Genomic DNA, 20,524 nt, shown 5'->3' with positions numbered 1-20,524 from the left:
TGGATCATAAAATGCACATATGAACAGTATCATAAAACACCACCTCCGGGGGAAGGGCAAACTTGTGTCCTGGACACAGCCTCGTCTCCCTGGGGACCAGCAAGCTTTCTCCTGCAGGCCCTCTCTGGAGGCCAGTTCACATGGTCACAATGCCTGCTTCCTGCATACTCTGGGGTGGTAGACGTGTGTGCATGTATGTGGGCATGTGCCTGTGTATGTATAGGGCAGAGGGCATGCCTGGGGTTTGTCCTCGCCAAGGAAGCTCAAATGTGAGTTCTTGGGGCCGCTAAGGACGCCAAGCACTTCTGGGAGGGTCTGTGCCAGACCCCCTTCACTATCCCCACCCCCACCTCCCAGGGCCTGCCCTACCTGGAGTCCTCGCCACAATGCGATTCAGTGAGGGCGGCCGGCCACAGGGGGGCGCCCGCGGCTGCAGGTTCATCCCCAACACGCTGGGAGCATCAGGTGGTGGCTGAGCACGACTGCTTAACCCAAACCCAGGAAAAAACCGCAGCCACCCAGAGAGTCCTCATACCACTGGGAAAGGAGGCAGCAATGCACCCCCCAACCCCTGGAGCACCAGGCCTCCCTTTCCTATCCCTTCTGGGCTCTGGGCCCCGACTGCCACCCCCAAGGCCAATAGTTCCCACCAACCCACAGAGCCTCCTGCTGACCTCGCCACCTGGATGGATTACGGATACTCAGGGTCTGAGCTCACATTAACTTTGCTCCCAATAAGAAAAAGCACCTCCTAGGCGAGTGTGTGATGGAAACAACAGTGCAGGGCAAGTATTTTCCCAAGAGCCTGCTGTCAAACCTCCACACATGGCCACCACCAGTGCATGCTTAGGAAAGGCAGCATATGTGGCAAGGACCCTCAGCAGTGCAAGAGTCGGCAGTGAAAGCAAGTCCCTTCCCAGAGCCAGACCTGCTGCCTTTTCCAGACGTGCCCTCCAGAGACACCCTGTCCTTGCTTGCAGCACAGGACAAGCCCACTGCAGACACCTAGAGCACTCGCCCTGTGGCAGCCTCGGGCCACAGCTGCTGCTTGAACGTGTATCTGACACCCCAGCTGGTTTGTGCAGCAGGGAAGAAGGCAGGCGTCCTTGGACCCAAGCCCCTTTCCCTTCCCCTTGCTGCCCCGAGTTCTACCCACCTTCAGTCCCTGCTCTGCACCCCTAGGCCCCCTTCCACCCTGGGGACTTGTGCTTGTCGACCCCTGGGGCTGGACTTCACTCCCCACCTCCCTGCGTCTCTTTGCTTCCCCACCTTCCCACATGGTTGGCATCAGCTGGGAAGGTTTAGGGAGACTGATGCCTGAGTTCCCCCTCAGAACATCTAAACGTTTTAAAGCTCCCCGGGTGACCTTAATGCGCAGCAATCCTTGAGAAGCAGCCTCCCACCCACCTTTGGACCCCATCCAAACACTCCCCAGATGCCTGATCAGCTCAGGTCCCGTCTCGTGTTCTTAAGGTACTACATACCCTCTGGCACCACACTCGTCCCAGTTATGACTGTATACTCATTTTTGGGATCATCTGATGTCAGTGCCCCCTGGACTAAGCATTCTGGGGGAACAGTACTGTGCTGACCTCGGCAGCTAACACAGACCCCGGTCTATGGTAGCCATCCCTAAAATTTTGTGCCATCAATTAGTGGGTGCATTTATAGCTATCAAGAATAGAGACCGTGTTTCAGGCCACCTCGGTTCCTGGTCCATAACCACTCAGCAACACAGAGAATGACATAAGGTAGGCATTGGTTAAATACAACCTGGGGCCAAACGCAGCCCTCCGTCTGCTGTGTACAGCCTGAGCTAGGTACAGATTCTACATCCTTAAGCAGTTACAAAAAAAAAGAGAAAATAATAGTTCATGACACATGAGAATTATAGGAAATTCAAATTTTGGTGTCCATAAATAAAGTTTTGTTGGGACACAGCCATGCCCACTCACTTATGTGGTGCCTACGGCTGCTTCTGCCCTACAACAGCAGCGATGAGTAGCTGTGACAGAGATCCCGGGGGCCCCCAAAGCCTAGTGTAGTTACCACCTGGCCCTTTCCAGAGAAGGTTTGCCAACCTGATCTAAAGTACTAGCGTACACCAGCTGGCATGTGGTATCACATGGAAGCCAGAGAGCAAGTTCCCGCGGCCACAGGGCGGAGCTCGCCCCATCAGCCTGGCCACGGCCAAACATCTGTCCCCGGGCCTGTGTTCCAACTTCACCAGACAAAATCACCTTACAAAAATGCGGAGTTTAAAAAAGCCCAGAAGTTTAAAACTACTTCTAGAAGTTATCCTCTTTCATTATTCAACCCATCAATCAGGATTCAAATCTACATCTCTACTTCCTCTTCATGCATCAAAAATAATATTTTTCAGAGTAGATAATAACTAGGCCTTAGCACTGTTTTTATTTTCCCTTCCCCTTCCTGAAGATCCACAGCAATGCTTGCTAACAACATACTCAAAATGGCAGAGTTTGGTGCTTCTTTGTCTCATCCAATTTAAAATAGTCCCGATTTCTATCTCAGCAACGACATTCCAGCAAATCTGAGAGTCAGAGCAGTAAACACCTGAATGCCACAGGACTTCATACCAAGCCTCCTGTACATGTAAAGTTCTCTTAGTGATATTAGGCAATTTCCCATGTGGTTTTCCCCTGAAAATAGCATCATCAAAATACTTCATTCTTTGAATCCAAAGAAAGGAAACAGCAGAGGCTTGGACCACAATGAGTTTGTGAGCTGACAGCTGTATGAAATCTGGAATCATTTACTTCATGAGCCTCCTTCCTAATTCCTGATATTTGGGCCAAATTACAAAGACACCAGGAATATTCTGAGGCTGAAAGGCATTTGATGGCTTCATGCAAACCACAGGGAATTGGCTCGGTGAGGCTGGATACTTTATATCAGGAGGCGAAGAGCTTGGTCCAGCTCCAGATAAACTTGTACATGGCAATAAGATTTTGTGAAACCCCCAGCCAAGATTTACACTCTCAGAGAACTGGAAGCACCAAAGGTCAGTGTCAGGACCCTAGTCCTGCACTTCACACCTACAGTATCCACTGGGAGAATTAATGGTGCTACTAATAATAACCAGCCTTTCTGAAAGAAACAAAGATGGTTGTGTGGATAGCACCGAGATTAAACTCACTAGACCAGAGACGGAGAGACCAGGGTGTGAACAGCATGCCTGCTGTCAGGCTGTGTGACCTCGGGCATGCCACCACTTTAGAGGAATCAGAGAGACCCCTAGCTTCAGCCATACTCAGCTGTTAGACATCTACAGAAAAGAGCACCACTCAGAGCCCCAGAAGGGGGTGTGCTGCCGCTCACTGATGGACTCTATGACATCCCCAGCTCCTGATCCCGGGGGCATTGTTCCAACCTTGGAGGCTCCATTCCGGTCCAGCCACCATGTGTGGACATTGAACTCTGACTTCCATTCTGTCCTCTGACAGGCTTCCTGCGTGCAGGGGGCGGCTGGTCCCATGCCCTGGACAGGCTCCTCCAGGTGCCAGAATGGGGTGACACTCACCCTGCTCCATCATCTCCAGCAGTTCCTTCTTGATGAGCTCCTCCCGGCCTTGCCTGCCAGCCATCTTCTTCTCCAGCGCTGCACAACAAACACACAGGTGAGGCACGGTCAAAGGCATTGCAGGGGACCTGTCCAAGCCACAGCCAATGCTGTCTCAAGTTTATAGAAAAAACAGTGAGCCAGCAGGTGCTTCCGGGCCAGGAGTCCTGGTTTACTGGCAGGGAGAGGGGGATGTTTGTTCAACCATTCCAAGCTTTCTCATTAAGCAATGTACATGAAAACAGCACACACAGTAGATTGTTTAAAGCAAGAATTTCTGCGATTAATCTACAAAGCACCTCCACGCACAGTGCCCTTCTCTGAGCTGGCTCCCATTGCCATTCCTACCTTCACCAATGCCCCTTAACCTGCCAGCCGAGGATCACTCCTCTGGATGCCCCCCAATACCCTGGGGCACTTCCCTGCAGATCCTGCCATCCTTTGATAATGACGCTCTGACTACTATTTGTGGCCATTCACAGACCAGAGTCTTTGGTGCGACTCTCCCACTGGTGGTTCTTCCAATAAACCACAGTTTGATAGCTTTTCAAGAATTCACCAGATGAGCAGGAAGAGAGGAGGTCAGCCCCGACACCCCTCCTACCAACCCCAATTTGCCAAATCTTATTCATTCCTCCTTCAGAATAGCCCCTTCTGCCTCCCAGTCCCAGAGCGAGGCTCACTGCGGCAACTTGCCCCACGCTCTCCTGGCATCTCCGTCTCTGCTCACGGGCAGGGCCCTGGCCTATTTTACAGTCACCTTCTGTTCTCCAACTGCCCAGAAAACTATGTGCCTACAGGTGAACCCTAGTCTGCAAGTACAACCCCCCGTAATTGCTTAGACTCTTTCTCTGAAAGACGCAGACCAAGTGCCTGCTGTCCAGCAAGGATTGCCGCCGTTGTTTGTGTGTGCACGTGCCCGGCCAGGGGCAGAGGACAGAACAGAGCCTAACACCTAGTGGAGGTAATGACAGCAGAGTTCTTAACTGACTCGGCCAACACCTTCATGGGACATGGGATCTAGTGGGGGCGGCAGACAATGATAAGGAGGTATTCAGTTGATTAAAATTAATTACCCACTTATCGGGCACTTACTATGCACCAGGCACTGTGTCAGGCACAGGGAACACAGCTGCACGTTGGGGAGGACATGCGAGGAGCACTGATGAGTGGACAAGCGCAATAAGCAGACGTGGGGGTGGGGCACCTGGGGAAGCCCAGCTGATCCTGGACTGTCAGGGTGGGCTTCCCTGAGGATATTTACACTAGAGCTGAGGCGTGAACAGGGAAATCAAACACAGCAGAGAGAAGACATTTTTGGGCAAGAGAACATAATTTCCTTTCCATAGTCCCAATTTCCAAACCAATTTCCAGGTGCCAGCACCGTGGATAAAATCCGTCAATTGAACTCTGACTTCGGAAGATGAGAGTAAAGAGGCTAAGGTCCAGGCTGACAAAGTAGATGTGAGAAGAACGGGGGAAGAACCAAGTGGACCCCGTCACCTGGTCTGCATTGAGGGTGCTCAGGGTGGCTGGGCTTGGGTGCAGCCTCTGCCTCACTGACCCGAGCTGTTCCCAATGGCCCAAAGAGGCACTGTCCCCTCTCGGGATGGGGACATCAATCCTGTCAAGGTTGTGTAGCCTGTCAGTGGCCAAGCTGGATCTAAGCCGCCAGCCAGGGCAGAAACACAGCTTGGCACACCAGCCTCCCAGAGCTGTCTACAGAGCGTGCCCTAACCCTTGCCCTGCCCAAGCCACTGTCTGCCCCATACTTCTCCTCAATCATCCCAACGTTCATGTCATCTCATCCTAACGAACAATGCCTATGAAATCAGGGATGTGATATGCTGAAACAGAGAACGTGCACCCTTTGGGGCAAAGCATGGTATAGATTAAGGAGATGCAATGCTGTTCCCAGAATTTCCAAATGCCTGAATGAGGGGCCCGGAGGTGGGGGTGCTGCAGGCATTAACCTTGAGGCCCACAAATGCCCCTAAGGTGTCCCCAGAGCATCCTGAAGAGCTCACACGGCACAGCACTAAGGACAGCCACAGGGCTCACAGTCCTCAGAGGATGGAGCTCAGCCTTCCAATCCCACAGCTGGGGGCACTGAGCCCAGACAGCATCAGGGGCCCACCCGAGGTCACAGAGGCCACCTGCTCCAGCTCCCTGGGCCTTTCACTGATGATGCACAGACGCCTTCCCCAACTCAGTGCCTTTGCAAGGGCCGTTCCCACTGCTGTGATGCTTTTCCCTGCCTTTCTCAAGGAAGCCAATTATATCGCAGCTCAATGTGGCCTCCTCACCTGGGTCTTCTCAGGTCTCAACCCAAAGCAACACCCACCCCGGCCCACTTCCTGCCCAGGATCTTCACAGCCACCACAGGAGCCTGCAATCAATCCACGTTCTTGTTTACTTGGTTACTGGCTCACTTTGTCACCTGACTCCGAAATGGGTAGGAAGCTCTAGGTAGGGGGTGCCGGGGCCCCTCCTGTTTAGTTTGTGCCTGGTACACAGGAGGGGCTCAAGATTGACCAGATAATGATGTTTGCTCTGTTTTTATTTGATGAGGGGAATTTGTCAATCATCTGCTTGGGTGGTTAAAAAATTCAGCAGAGCACGTAAAAAAGTGAGTGGAGGACCCACTGCTGGCATGGGCCACCACACCCATCCCCGCCACAAGGCCTGGCATGATGGGCATATTGGCTTGGTCTCTGTTATCCTCCAAGCTGGGAAGAAAACAGAACCCCAGGCACTGCCAGAGGCAACAGCCTGAGACACACACTTGCCAGGTTGGTCCCCAAGGCCCAGGACTAACTACACACGAGCAACTCCCTCACTAATTGTTTTCAGCCACAGCTAATGGCCGTGCAGCTCAGAGGTGCAGTCCCAGGGATGAGATGCTTGTCTCCTCTGGGGTTTGCTTCTCAGGACACTCCGCCTCCTACAGAGCCCAGGGGACAGACAGAGCCAAGCCTGGATGCCATGGTTCAAACCCCAGCCCCTCCACCTGCTGGCTGTGTGACCAGCGTGAGTGACTTCCCCTCTCTGGCCTTAAGCTGGGCAGGATCATGTAAGAGTGTGGCCCAGTGAGGGGTAGTCTGGGGATTGAGTCGGTTCATACATGCTAAATGCTGTCAGGAATGCTCTGTGATTCTTGCTGTGAGGACCACATGCATTCTGTCATCACTATGTGTCTACCCTGTCTGTGGCTTGGTCTCGTGGCTGCAGTACCTGGGTGGACCCCGGGGAGGCAAGGGCAATGGGATAACCCATTACAACCTGAATCCCCACAGAGCTGTGGGATTGGCAGGGTATAAGGACGCAGACCAAGGTGACCAGAGGAACCTCTGGATCCTTTGGTGAGAGGGCACTGGGACTGGCCCACCTACATGGAGCTTAGGAGCCAGGAGCAGGTTGGCTCTATCTTCCAGTAAGACGAGAGACCTGAATGTATCGAGGCCAAACTGAGGCCCCGACCCTTGGAATCAGTCACGGGGCTCTTGGGAATGATGGGATCCAGGCCCCGACTTAGAGCAGTTAGACCCAAACCTGTAGGGACCTAGAGGGGCCAGTGAAGGGAGGTGACCGGAGAGAGGTTGAGCAGCTCCTGGCCATCAGACCCTCAGGGCCCAGTCTGCCCCTCCCGCATGGGGCCCAGAGGACAGGACACAGAGCAGCAGAGGCCAGGCCCCATGACAAGGATGCTGTCCCCAACAGAAGGGATATGCCCTCTTCCCGCCAGGCACTTACCTGACGTCGTTTGCTTCAGCTTTTCATTTTTCTTTTTCCTCCATTTCCAGGGCTTGAAGATCCTGCCCAGGGTGGCCAGCTTGCTGTTCCTCCTCACGGGGGGAGTGCGAATCCCTGAGACCAGATACTCGGAACGCACTGGGGGAGTTTGGTCCATCTCATCTGGAAGACGAAAACCAAAGGAAGGCCTCAAGCAACCACCAGACCTATAGGACTCCCAAAGTACCCTCGCCCCAAGGGGCACCAGTGACTCCCCGAAGCCCAGGGCCCAAGAGGTCGTGAGAGCAGCAGAGACTCACTGGGGCTCCTTCTGACCACGGTGCCACTCGTGAGCTTGTGTGCTCTGTTTCCCTGCTGTGTGGACCCTCCCCGCTCCTGCAACCCTCCCATAGCCCACTGCAAGCCCTTGCCCAGCTGCCTTCTGCTCAGCGATTTGAAGACTTTTCTAATTCCACAAGGAAAGCTCCCTGCCTCAGGGCCTTGCTCATGCTGCGCCCTGCATCCCTGCTGCTCCCCTCCCAGCTCCTCCTCTGCACCTCAGAAGCTTTGGCTACTCAGTGAAATATTACTTCCTCCAGGAAGCCTTTGCCCTCCTCTGTCTTAGACAAGATTCGGTCCTTTGTCTTGTGCTCCTGAAGCTACTGATGCAGGCAGCAAGAAGCTGCAAACTTCCCTGGGCACCTGCCCTCCGGCCAGGTTGTCAGCTCTCCAAGAGCAGAGACCAGGTCTGGTGCACCCAGCAGCCAGCCCACAAGAACCTCAATGAACAGCAGCACAGTGAGCAAGGGTGTGATCGGGCTGAGGAGAGTGGCTCTCACTGCACCCTTCCTTGTTCATGAAACTAGGCCATGTTTATAACTCCGGGGGCCACATAAAGGTGGAAGTCTGAGGAAGCTCACAGCAGAGTTGTTTACCATACAAGAGACTGGTTGCAACCTGCACGCCCATCAGTAGGGGACGGGCTAAGCAATTGTCCTTCCTCTCAACGACCTGTGTGCAGACATACAGGAAAATAAGGCAGATCTACGTGTACAGAGAGGAAGCTGATCTAAGATAAAACTGGTAGGTCAAAAAGACCCAGTGTGCAAAATCACTCAGCGCATGCCCCCAATGTGTGAGGGGGGCTGTATCTAGGCACGCAGTGACGCACACAGAGCAAATATCTCTGGGACCCCCAAAGAAATGGGGCACACTGGCTGTTGGGGAACTGGGGAGGGAGATAAGTACTTTGCCACAGGCTTTCTGTAGCATATGGTGTGTATCACCTTGTGAGAAACAAGACTGGTTAGAAAGTAAAACGAAGTGCAACTAATAAAACAAGGAAGTTGAAGAAGTGCATGAAATAGACCAGCACTTCCATCAACTCACACTGGAGCCCCTCTGATGGTCACAGCCTAGACCAGAGTTCAGGCCACCACTGTGGCAGGACCTCGAACCCCTCCTAGGACAGGGAAGAAACATTTCCTCTAGCAGCGACAAGGACCTGAGTCCCATCCAGCTCTCAGATTTAACCTCCAGTGTCACTTGGGTGGGAGGTCGGAGAACTGCATGTTCCTCAGCAAGGCAGCTGCACGTGAGCCCAGACCTCAGTCAGGACTGCCCCCACCCAGGCACGTGCCCACACTCCCCACCTGTGTGCCTATGGCCAGCACACATCCAATTCCCACCCAGAGGTTGAACTTGCCTCCTTACTGCCCGTGAGAAGGGGCTGGGGACCCCCGAGTTTACACAGCTCCCAGAGCACCCAAGAGCACCAAGCTGCCAAAGGAGCAGTGCTGGAATGAGCAGCTAACAGGAGAGTTCACCAGGGGAGGAAGCCACCAACATAAGAAGGGACGGGGAAGGAGATCACCAGTGTCCAAGGGACTGGGGGAGGGAGGCCACCAATGACCAGAAGACCTAGGAGAGGAGGCCACCAGTGTCCAAGGGACCAGGAGAAGAGGCCACCAGGGTCCAAGGGACTGGGAGAGGGAGGCCACCAATGACCAGAAGGCCTAGGAGAGGAGGCCACCAGTGTCCAAGGGATCAGGAGAAGAGGCCACCAGGGTCCAAGGGACTAAGGGAGGGGGCCACCAGTGACCAGAGGGCCTGGGAGAGGTCACCAGGCCCAAGGGACCAGGGTAGGAAGCCACGAATTATCAGAAGGCCTAGGAGAGGAGGCCACCAGTGGTCAGAGGGGCTGGGGGCCTGTGATGGGCCAATCCCTCTCAGACCCAGTAGAGGACTATAGTTCCCACCTTTCCCACCTGAGACATCCCTGTGCCACCTGCTGCCCCAATGAGGCCCATTACAGCCCATCCGAAGTCCAGCTCTGCAGAGCTCAGCCTGGCATCCAAAGGCCCAGCACCTCACATGGCCGTGACCTCTGTCCCCAGGGAGGTTAGCCCCAGTTGGCAGCCTCTGCAGCTCCCCCACGGGGTGTGGCTTCCAAAGGGCTGTCCCTGTCAATAGCTCAGGGCCCTGGGCAAGCCACATAGCCCCTCGAGCCTCAGGTCCCACATCTGTAGATAAAGATAAGCGCCATCCTGACAGGGTTGAGAGGAAGACTCAGGGTGGCCATGAAGTCTGGAAATATAATACACAGTTTATTGATCATAAGTTATAATCTGTGTAAAATAATGTCATCAACATGCCTAGACCTCACGGCCACTCTGATTAGCACACCGTGCTCGTCTGGGTAACTTCTGGTAAAAATATTCATTATAATAATTTATATTACAGGAGTGACATAGGAATTATCGTGCAGTCAAAGTCAGTCACTGCTTGTGCTGGGACAGGTCTGTCCTAAGGTACCAGCTCATTGTACTCTCACAATAGATCTACGAGCTAGAGACTTATTTTTCCTGCCCACTTTACAGATGAACAAACTGAGGTTCGGAGCAGGGAGCCATTTTGTCTGGTCACCGATCTATGAAACACTGGTGCAGGGCAGGCCCTGGAGCAGCCAGATGCCAGAGACACCTCGCGCTCCCAAGCAGCATCTAGGGTGACTGTACAAATTTATCCCCCAAACCAGGACATGAATGGATGAGACTCCAAGGCAAGAGGCATGAACCAGGTCCAGCCCAGGCACATGACCTCCCTTGGTCTCTGTTATCTGTGAAGTGTTAACTGTACCAGGTGCTGCGTCCACAGATGATCCATAGAGCAAGCCCACGGGAAAGGCTATTCCATTCAGCACTAGAACTGTCTCACTGAGTTCTCCCCTCCGGGCTCAGCATACCACTAAGGAAGTTATGGCAATAACATTGTCCACTGTGTTTTCAGGGGTGACCCAGCACCTGGCACCTGGGGGGGGGGCCAGGAACATGGTCAAACCTGGGGGGCTGCAAAGTGCCTTAGATCCATCCCACCATCATCTCCCCAAGGCCACACATGGGGCCTGCAGGGTGCACACGTGTCTTCCTCTTCCCAGAGGCAGTTTATTCTGTGTTCTTATCCTGTCCTTTCCTTCCTCCGCCCACGGACGCCAGATGGGAGTGGAACTGCCAGTCCACAGGGCCCCAGCAGAGCCGGCTGTCCTGGAAGCACCCTGGGCACAACAGGAAACGGATGGGCCAGGTCTCCCCAGGCCTTCACGCTCACTTAAAGATGACGATGAAGATCCCCAGAGATGAGCACAAGAGATGATGGGGCACTGTCATTGCTTTATTTACATCTCCTGCTTCCACAAGTGACCGGCAGCAGCCATGAGAAACACACACCAAAGCGAGATGAAGGCAACGCTGCGGGGAGTCTGGAGGAAGGGGAGCCTGGACAGGGCCACAGGAAGGGTTAGGTCAGTCTTCACAAGAGACACCACATGAGCTCCAGAGGAGGGCCCATGTATGGCCTGAGCTTCCTAGCAGCCAAGGCAAAAAGGAGCAACACATAAAATAAACTGCAAATCAGACCTCGAATCTGATTCCATCAGCTGGTCTGGCCAGCAGCATCTCGGCCTACACTGGCCTTCTAACTGGTCTCCCTGTGACCCCTAGAAACTGAACTGTGATCGTGTCACTTCCTGCTGACCCCCTACCCCAGGGCTCCCCTTCTCACTTAGGGCAAAATATAAGTTAATTGCCCAGCCTCTACAGCTGTCTGGGCTCTGCTCCTCCCTCTCCCCTACTTTATCTTCATCATGATTGGGCATTAACATCTATCACGTCCTTGTGGAAACCAGTATGACATGGCACTAAAGAATGCACGTCTCCCATCCTGGCTGTGCCACTTACTAATGAGAGATTGAAGCACGTCCTCTCCCTGGCCACGGCTTTGTTGGGGTTGGGGGTGGGGGAGGAGGGAAGTCTCTAGTCTTTGCTCTGGGTATGTGACTTGCTTTATCCAATAGAAGGTCAGCAGCAGGCCAGCATCACCTTCTACCCCTCCCACCACCATCATTGTTTCAATCAGCTGCCACCCCTCCCCTATCAGCCCCAAGTGGCTAGAGCAGATACTGGGTTCCACCCATCTCTGGTCTCCAGCACGCAATGGTCCTCACAGCACAGCCGAATACACAGGTGGGATGCCTTGGCCACTGAGAAGACTGCACTCTGTCTCCCCTTAAGAATTCATTCATTCATTCATTCATTTATTCTACTATTCAACAAATATGTATTGATACTAACCACATGCAGGCATCATACTAGGCACAGGTGTACAGAGATGAATAAAAGAATGCCTCCTGCGTGGGGCTACAGTCACCTACAGGAGATGGAGAATGAATGAGGACACTCATTGAAACACAGTCCTTCCTCATCCCATATAAGACAGCACCCACCACCCTCTTCTGCCTCCTTCCTCTTCCTCATCCCGTGTATCACCTGGTATGCACGTACATACACACATGCATGCACACAATTACCTGGGTGCCTCTGCAGAGCTGCCTTCACTCCTCCCACCGCACCCCAGTTAAGGCTCCTCAAGGGCGGGGCTCTGCCAGCTGGTTTTCAGTTGTGGCCTGTGTGCCGGGAACAGCACAGGCACACACGAGGTGGAAGCCACATGATTAAGAATGAGGGTCCTGGTCAAGGATCATTACAGACATGAGGAAGGACAAAACTAGGGCCTGCTGGGTGAGCCGGGGGTGTGTGCCACCTGACTGTAACAGAGAGGGCTTGGAGAGGCTCCTCTGGATGGGGCTATTGGGCCAGAAGCCTGAATGTGAGAGGTGGCAGCTGGGCAGAAAGAGGGCTGCAGCAGGGGAGGTGGCAGCCGGGCAAAAAGGAGGCTGCAGAGGACGGAAACTGTGGGTGAGCAGTGTGGATGCGCTTGGGAGCAGGCAGGGATTTGAACTTGATTCAAAATTCAGCAGGGAGCCATTGGAGGGTCTTCAGCACAAAAGATCTGATTTGCTCATTTACCAAGTATCCAGTGTGTCAACCAGGACAGATGCCTCAGACTGAGCAGTGTTGCAAGGGGCCCTGGCATCATCAGGAGTGAAGACTCCCACCCCTGGTGGGCAGCAGACTGGCCACTCAGTGGCCCCTCTGGAGGAAGTGCCTTCTGCCCAGTCCTTATCTGAGGAGGTTCAAGTCCAGGGTCAGGCCAGGTGAGGGCTGCTACTTCCTAGTCTAGAACAGAAACTTCAAAATAGATATACCATTCGGCACGAGCACGTCAGTGAGTGTGCACACAGGGCAGGTGTGACTTCCCTGAGCATGGTGTGGCCACAAGCGCCATAGTGTACACCTGTGGGCCCAGGTATGCACATACGAGGGTGTGTGCGCAGGTCTGAGCACAGGCATGTATGGGCCTGTGCGCCCGTAGAGGGAAGGGACAATTGGGAGGACCTGCCCCCCCCCCCCCCAGTGAATTCTGAGTCTCTCCCGGAGGTGCCGAGGAAGCACCTTCTCACATAGGGACATGTGGGAGGTGTAAATACATTAGCAAGTCACCTCTAGCCTCAGAATCACACAGCAGTGCCAAGTTCCAGGGGCACCTTTGCGCCTCTGAAGTATTAGCAGTTAATTAACAAAAGATGTTTCCCCACATCTGGCATCTGTGTGAGGAAGTGCCACATGCAGCCTCGAGCTGGAGGCCTCAGAGGTTCCCAGATGACAGATGGGGCACGTGCCCACTACCTCCCACCAACATTAGACACCTGAGCTTCAGGGACAGGCTCCAGTCCCTCCCACAACTCTATTCTTCACCTGGTCCCTCTCGGGTACAGGGTAGTGGGTGAACTTGTACTCCCAAACTTGACCCCATCCACCTCCCCAATCAACAGATCCCACAAGTTAGGACTGTTTGGGGACTGACGTAATGGCTAACCTCACGGGGCTGACAGGCTAATTTCCATGCCTGGTGCAGAGCTGACCCTTAATTCATAATATTTCCTCCCATCCTAGCTCTGATCACACTCAGATATTATCCTAGGATTCACTATTTATTGATTGTTATCTGCCCCTCCCATGGGAATAAACATAAGCTCCACAAAACAGAACCATTAACTGTGGTGTTTGCTGCTCTGAGATCCCTGGCATCTTTACTGGTTGGTTCCCAGCTCCCAGGAGGTGCTTGAGTGAATATCTGCTTGACCTGTGAACCCAGGATGCAGGGCTGCCAAATGCTGGAGCCAGGGTCTGTCACCCCCATCCATCTGACTCTGATGTCCACCCTGAAGTGACATCAGGCATGTCTGCTTCCTCATCTTCTATCCACCAAGCTTTTCCTGTCTTCTTCTTCTACTTCACCAGGTCCCTCCAAAGCACAGTGGGAAAAAAGCCCCATCTCACTGGGGGAGTAAGGCCAGGTCCCCAGTGTCCCCTGCTGAGTGGCTGGGCTCATGCGGAAGACAGATACCACCTGTATCAGATAATACTAGAAATGGTTTTTTCCTTGTTTCATTCCTTCATTCACAAACTCACTCACCAAGTATCACAGTCTAGGACCTGCTGTGTGCCAGGACTGCTCTGCATTTGAGACAGAGCTGTAAACACATCAACATGCTGTCTCCCTCTGTGTGAAGCTCATGCACTTATGGAGGAGAAAAAACAAACAAGGAAACAGTAAAGTGACTGCAGCATGTGGTACGAGCTACAAGAAGTTGAGATATGGACCCATAGAGGGCAGCCTCTGTGTTTTCACTGAGTCCTTCCCTGTCCTAAAGAACCCATCTTCCAATACTCAGTGATTGTTGTATTTGGAAGATGCACTGCGCTAGGCCTGAGGGACCAACGAGGTGCTGAGCACCCTCCCTGCCTTGGGGTGAGGGGAGGTCCACTGACCACAGAGAAAACTAAGGTGCATGGGTCCACCAGGAATAACCAACAGGGAGGATTACAACTGCAGAGGATGCAACTTTTCCTGCCTGGGAGATGGGAAAACTTGAAGAAGGTTGCTGTGGGGTGGGAGAGGTGGGTGGTGATGTTTGCATGGGGTAAGGGAGGTTGAGCAGGAGTTGAATAAAAGGTGCAGATTATTCATGAATGCACGCCAGTAGTGCTGTTCAGTGGAACAGGGACTGGTGCAGAAGAGCTAGATCTGACGTCCCTAGTCTCTGAGGTTCAAAAGCCCAGAAAATTTCCACATATAGAATTGGAATCCACGTAGAGATGTCAACATCCATTGTGCCAAGTAATGACCACCACACACACACACAAATACACATACACAAAGCTACCTTCTATTATCATCATCACTGACTAAAAATAACAGGAAGAATATAATCTCAAAATATACAATTTTTTAATTGACTATATACTGATAAATGAAAAATGAACTGTGTGGTCCTTAGTGTCCTTAATTCGCCAGCATGGGTCTGTGCACGTGAACTTGAGATACCTTAGGCTGGAGCTTATGGTTTATGGAATGGAGATGACAGAGGGGAGTCTGGGAAGGTGGGCGGCGATGCTGCCAGGAAGAGCTGTGTTGGCCCTAATGAGAGTCTTGGGGGCAAAGGTGGAACCACGGAGGGACCTGGTGTGAGATCGGCGCTGTGACAAGACCACACAGAATCTCAGCGCAGCTGGCAGAACGCAGAGGGATGAGGCTGCAGGCAGGGAGGCCTGGGGGGGCACAGACACACTGGAAACAGTCAAGGAAAACCAAGGTTTGTTTTCTTGTCACCAGCGACAGCGGCACCTACTGCACACTTGCTGTGCCACAAGCTCTGCCTCAGCCCCTCACGTGAATTTGCTCACTCTGTTCCCATCATCACCCTCGCCGGCAGAGAACTATTTTCATCACCTGCATTATAGATGAGGATGACAGGGGCATGGAGATGTGAAACAATTTTCCTAGGTCCCATGCTAGTAAGTGACAGAAAGGGCCTAGCAGTCAGGTCACCCGCCTCGACAGCTGTCATCCTAGTCCCCATTAGACCGCACAGCGCAGGTGATGACTTCACTGGTGGCTGAGACACGGGATGAGGGAGGAGAAGCAGGGCTGGGGAGAAGCAAGCCACACAGCAGGAGCCCGGGAGCACTGGGGCCGGAGACGACGAGACGACCTACCGGCGCCAGGCTGCAAGGGCGGGGTCCGACAGCCACCTGCAGAGGAAGTGCCTGGTGTTTTAGCTGACTGTCCACCAGGACTGGTCTGAAGCTCCCAAACCAAATTTTAAAAATGGATTTTAAGTCTCCCATAGGTAAAAGTATTCTTGGTTTGACCTTCTCAACTCCTGGAAAATTCTTGAGAAATGATTGAAGAGCACGATATTTTGGGTGTGCTGACCAATGAGAACAGACCAAGGACCTTTCGAGGACAGAATGAGACCCTTCTCCAAGTCCCGCACTGCTGACGACAGAGGGAGGAAGAGGTTGCTGTGGTAGGTGGAGGGCGAGGAGGGATGCAGGAAAGAGGGTGAACTATGTAAAAGGGGTTTAAGAGACTTAAAATGCCTATGGCTCTATTCCCGGAATCTTCGCAGGCTTTTTCTTATGACTCTGCGAGCTTATCCATCAGAACCTGTGGTCCACTTACTGCCCTTTTGGTGGAAAAGCCTTCTCCAGTCTGGAGGAAACAGGGACCTCAACAACAGCAAAATGCAGTTCCTAGTCTTAGGATCCTCTCCCCACCCCAGTGCCTGGCACGTGGGTTGAACAAACAAATGAGTGAATAAATCAAGGAAAGACATGCAGCCTATGACACGAAAACAGAAGTGGGATTAAATGCAGGCCAATGGCTGTTCACAATGACCTGGAGCCTCCTCTGTGCCCCTTGACAGTGGAGGACTCCGAAGCAACCGCCAGGCCTCTGTTGGCCCGTCCTTTCTCCCAGCTGCCATCTAAGCGGCTCTGAAACGTCATCTCTGCTCTCTCCCTGGCTGGTTAGTGTTGGTGCTAAGAAGCACAGAGAAGAGACAAAAGCCTGGCTAAGCTTCAGAGAAAAAAAACCGGCTGCTAGAAATTTGTGAATTGAATGAATAGTTAAACTTAGGAGAACATATTTTTGAATGCCTAAGGAGAGGCCACCAAATTCTCTTCATTCCAGGCCAAGAACCCCAGGAGGCAGGGACTAGGCTTTCAGCTCTATTTTACATGTAGGAAGTGGAGGCTCGGACTGGGTAAGAGCACATGATCAAGGTCACGCAGTCGGTAAGTGGCAGGTCTGGCATTAGAGCCCAGGCTCTCTGGTTTGGAGTTCACCATCTGGGCAAGACATCAGTGTTTCCCAAAGTGTGTTCCATGGAGCCCTAGTATGGGAGACATTGAAGGTTGTTGGAGAGTCTACACTAAAAACCTCCTCTAAAGAGCCTTGCTCCATGTTAGCACAGTAGAGGCTCTGAGAAGTCCTGCAGTAAGCAGTTCTATTCAGCTGCTCAGCAAGCTTTTCCTAAACAGGTAACTCACATTTATACTTTGCTGTCTATGCAGCTATAACCCCACAAAAGCTGTCAAACGGGGTTTGAGCAATAAACCCAGAATGAAGCAGTTTGAATGTATTCCTGCTAAGCAGTGTCAATGACAATTTATTTTTGGAACGTAAAAATCTCTTCCTCAATATCTGTATTCTAAAGATAATAGGATTCTCTAAGATCTTAGCAGAAGTTGGGTCTCGAACTTTCCCACATCACTGAGCTTCTTCTGGCTGTCTAAGGCACCCTACACAGCAGGGATGCTGAAGTTAAGACTAGATAAATGGCATCGTTTCTGCCTCTGAGACCAGTGGAAAAATCAAGACATTACTAAAGTGGCTTCTTTTTTTCCTCCTATGTATTGTGGAAAAAACGGCACTGCTAACTAGAAAGCCCATCTGTTTAGTATCAACCTCATAATTCTGCCAATGGTCGCTGGTGCCTGCCAGACATATGGCCAATTCTCCAAGTGAAAATCAGCTCAAATCTGTAAATCAAGTGGATCTGAAAATGCTGTACAGCATTTGGCAGCATGACTTAAAACATGAAGATGGGTCGGGAAGGAAGAAGGTGGAATCTGGAGAACCGGCTCTGTGGATGTCATCCTCATAAGCCTTTTTTGTTATTTGGCTTAGTAAGATGCTTCTGTATTTGCACATAAGAAAAAAAAAATAAAAATTCTTGTGCAAGAAGCCCACCTTTATCTTGCAAAGCTAAAAGCTGCTTTTAGAAACAGCCTCCTAAAGATCATATTTTACAGAGACGAGAAAAAAAATGAGCATTTCAGAGAAAGAACAAAAAGTAAAATAACACGTCTGGAGACTTTAGCATTGTAGTATAAATTTAGACAACTCTGACATTCTCAAAGTCTGAGTTCCAACCCTGACCTTCTAAAGTTAAAGCATAAAGTGAGGTTTTATATAATGTCAGTGAAAGCTTAAAGTTTTTTAAAAAATGTATATTTTAGCATTTTTCAGAGGAATTAAACATGTTTAAGTGCTGGGAAGACTCTGAGCCGACAGATTTGTGATTTGAAAATATACTCCTCACCGTTGTGCTTAGGTCAGGGGTTGGCAAATGTTTCTATAGAGGGCCAGGTGCTAAATACCTGAGACTCTGCCGGCCACCATCTCTGCTGCTACTCCTCAGCTCGGCTGTTGTAGCAAGAAAACAGCCACAGACAGTAAGTACACTAATGGGTGTGGCTATATGCCAATAAGACTTTACTTACAAAAACTGGTGGCAACTGGAATCAGTCCATGGGTTTGACAACCCCTGCCTTAAGTGGTCCCTCTAGAAATGTCTTCAGGGAAAAAGCACTAAGAGGAACAGAAGAAATGGTTTTGGATCCTGATCCCTTATCTTCACCTCCACTTCCAGCCCCAGGGTCCAGGCCGGCATCCCCATCCAGCACAATGCTGCAGCCTCTGCCCTGGTTTCCCAGCTTCCAATCCTGTCCACCCCCCCAAGCGAACAGGGCCCTGCATGGCTTCCCTGCTTAACATCCCAGTGGCTTTTAGGATGAACTACAAATCCCCAACCATGACCTCAGAGTCCTGGCCTCTGCCTCCTTGCGGTCACCAGCGCCATGCTCCAGCTGTGCCTGATGTCTCTCTTCTGTTCCTTGCTCATGAAGCTCTTTTCCACCACAGGGCTGTCGCCACGCCACTCCATCCAGAGACAATGCTTTTCCCTGATGAACTCCCACTCAACCCTCACCTCTGTATCCACCTGTGAGATCCCTTGTTCCTCTCCCACCACAGTCTTCAACACAATTGATAATTAATTAGCTCTTGACATGCATGTTTATTAGTTTTATGTCTGTCTTGTCTACTTGACCACGAGAGCAGAGACCAAGTGTATCCTGTACAGCTGCCTTGCAGGCCCTAAAACACAGCCCAGGAGGTCCCAGAAAGGACTCAAAACGTATTTGAGAACCAAAAGGAAATGAGCTGAGTTTCTTCTGTGCCCAAGTTCACAGGCCCTACCCACGGGAACTAGTCCAGGCACATCTGAAGCTAAAAATCTTACCAGCACAGAGCTACCTTGTGCTTCTGGGGATTTACCAAGCTCAGTTCCTCCATGAATTGGACGAGTTTTTCTGCCACACTATGTGCTGACACATTGCTCACTGAGGAGAGCTTCTACCCAACAGCCACAGACATCATGCATGAACACCTGGAGGTGTCTGTGCTCTTGCTGTCACCATGGCTATGCATCACTGCAGGCCTCTGCCCTGGCTCCTCTGGCGATCGTCATGAGAGCAACAGAGCGAGATGGAAACAGCCTGACAAGCCAGCAGTTCGTACAGCACAGGCTTTCCGGGGACAGCCCATAGACAGCGACAGGCCAGTCCTTCTGGGAACCTGCTCTTGAGATGGTGCTGCACCGGAAGTCCTTAAAGACCACCCACTATTGTTGAGGACAGCTCCCTCTGTGCCCCACAGGGAGGGCCAGCCCCAGTTGGGCCAATGCACGGCTAACTCCCCCTGGACCCACTGCTCTCCACCATTCTGGGGCACCAAGCAGCCTCTGGAGTGTGCAGAGAGTGATCGGGTAGCATGTCTGGCCTGTCCACTCCCCACTCCCTCTGTACACATCACCACCCACTTGCACTTCAGTCCATTTTCCTGAGCATCTTCCCTGGGCCTGAGACTGGACCCCCGCCCTCACATACCAGGGCCTGGGCATGTGACAGTGTGACTGTAGTATGTCCACTCTCCCCTGAGTCACACTGGCCCAGGCCACCCCCATCACCCAGGCTCCTGCTACCATGTTCCTGTTCCCCCTCACCCTGTGTCAACCCCTCCAATGGCTTCCGCTGGATTTAGAATGAAATCCCAGCATAGCACCTTGGTCCTTGAAGCCCCATGACCTCACCTCTCACCCAGCAACTCCAGCCTCACTGGCATCTCCAGCTTCTTCAAGCTCATCCCCAGCTCTGGACCCCAGATTAGCAGCTCCTCAAGAAACGCCATCTCCCACCTTTGCAAAGCTGCGTCCTCCTCGTCACTTGGTGTTTGGGCAAACAGTTCATCTGTCCAAGCTGCACTGAGAAACCCTGGCTCCCTCCTGCCACACCCGGACTCTGCATGGTCCACGCCCCTCCCTAAGATGTTCCCATTTCCCCAACTGGGTGTCATCCATCTCTTCCCACTGGGGTACGCTTGTCCACAGCGTGCCTCTAACACTTTGGAAGGAATCAGTGAATGAATTAAATAAAGGAAGAGGCGTCATGATAGAGATTGAGACGGGGTCTATAGTCAGAAAGAGGACTGGTCTCCAGACTCAGGTAAGACTTCCTGGAAAAGAGATAACATCTGAGGTCAGTTCTGAAAAATCAGGAAGAGTAAAACAAGCTACAACAATACCAATGACAGGGAATATTCTACTGTATGGATGTGCCACAT

The 20,524-nt window shown here is 52.1% G+C and overlaps 1 protein-coding gene across 1 annotated transcript in view; it reads right to left on the bottom strand.

The window, feature by feature from the left end:
* Positions 1–20,524, bottom strand: part of PHACTR3 (phosphatase and actin regulator 3) — a 210,262-nt gene that overhangs the window by 79,855 nt on the left and 109,883 nt on the right. Inside the window, exons 2-3 of the mRNA XM_063096382.1 lie at positions 7,337–7,498; positions 3,545–3,622 (exon numbers count right to left, since the gene is read on the bottom strand). Coding sequence (XP_062952452.1) covers positions 3,545–3,622; positions 7,337–7,498 — 240 coding nt within the window. The remainder of the gene's footprint in view (positions 1–3,544; positions 3,623–7,336; positions 7,499–20,524) is intronic.

Source organism: Cynocephalus volans, chromosome 1 (assembly GCF_027409185.1).
Source record: "Cynocephalus volans isolate mCynVol1 chromosome 1, mCynVol1.pri, whole genome shotgun sequence".
Taxonomy (NCBI): domain Eukaryota; kingdom Metazoa; phylum Chordata; class Mammalia; order Dermoptera; family Cynocephalidae; genus Cynocephalus; species Cynocephalus volans.
The sequence above is the reverse complement of the archived record's forward strand: the minus strand, read 5'-3'. Positions and strand labels throughout refer to the sequence as shown.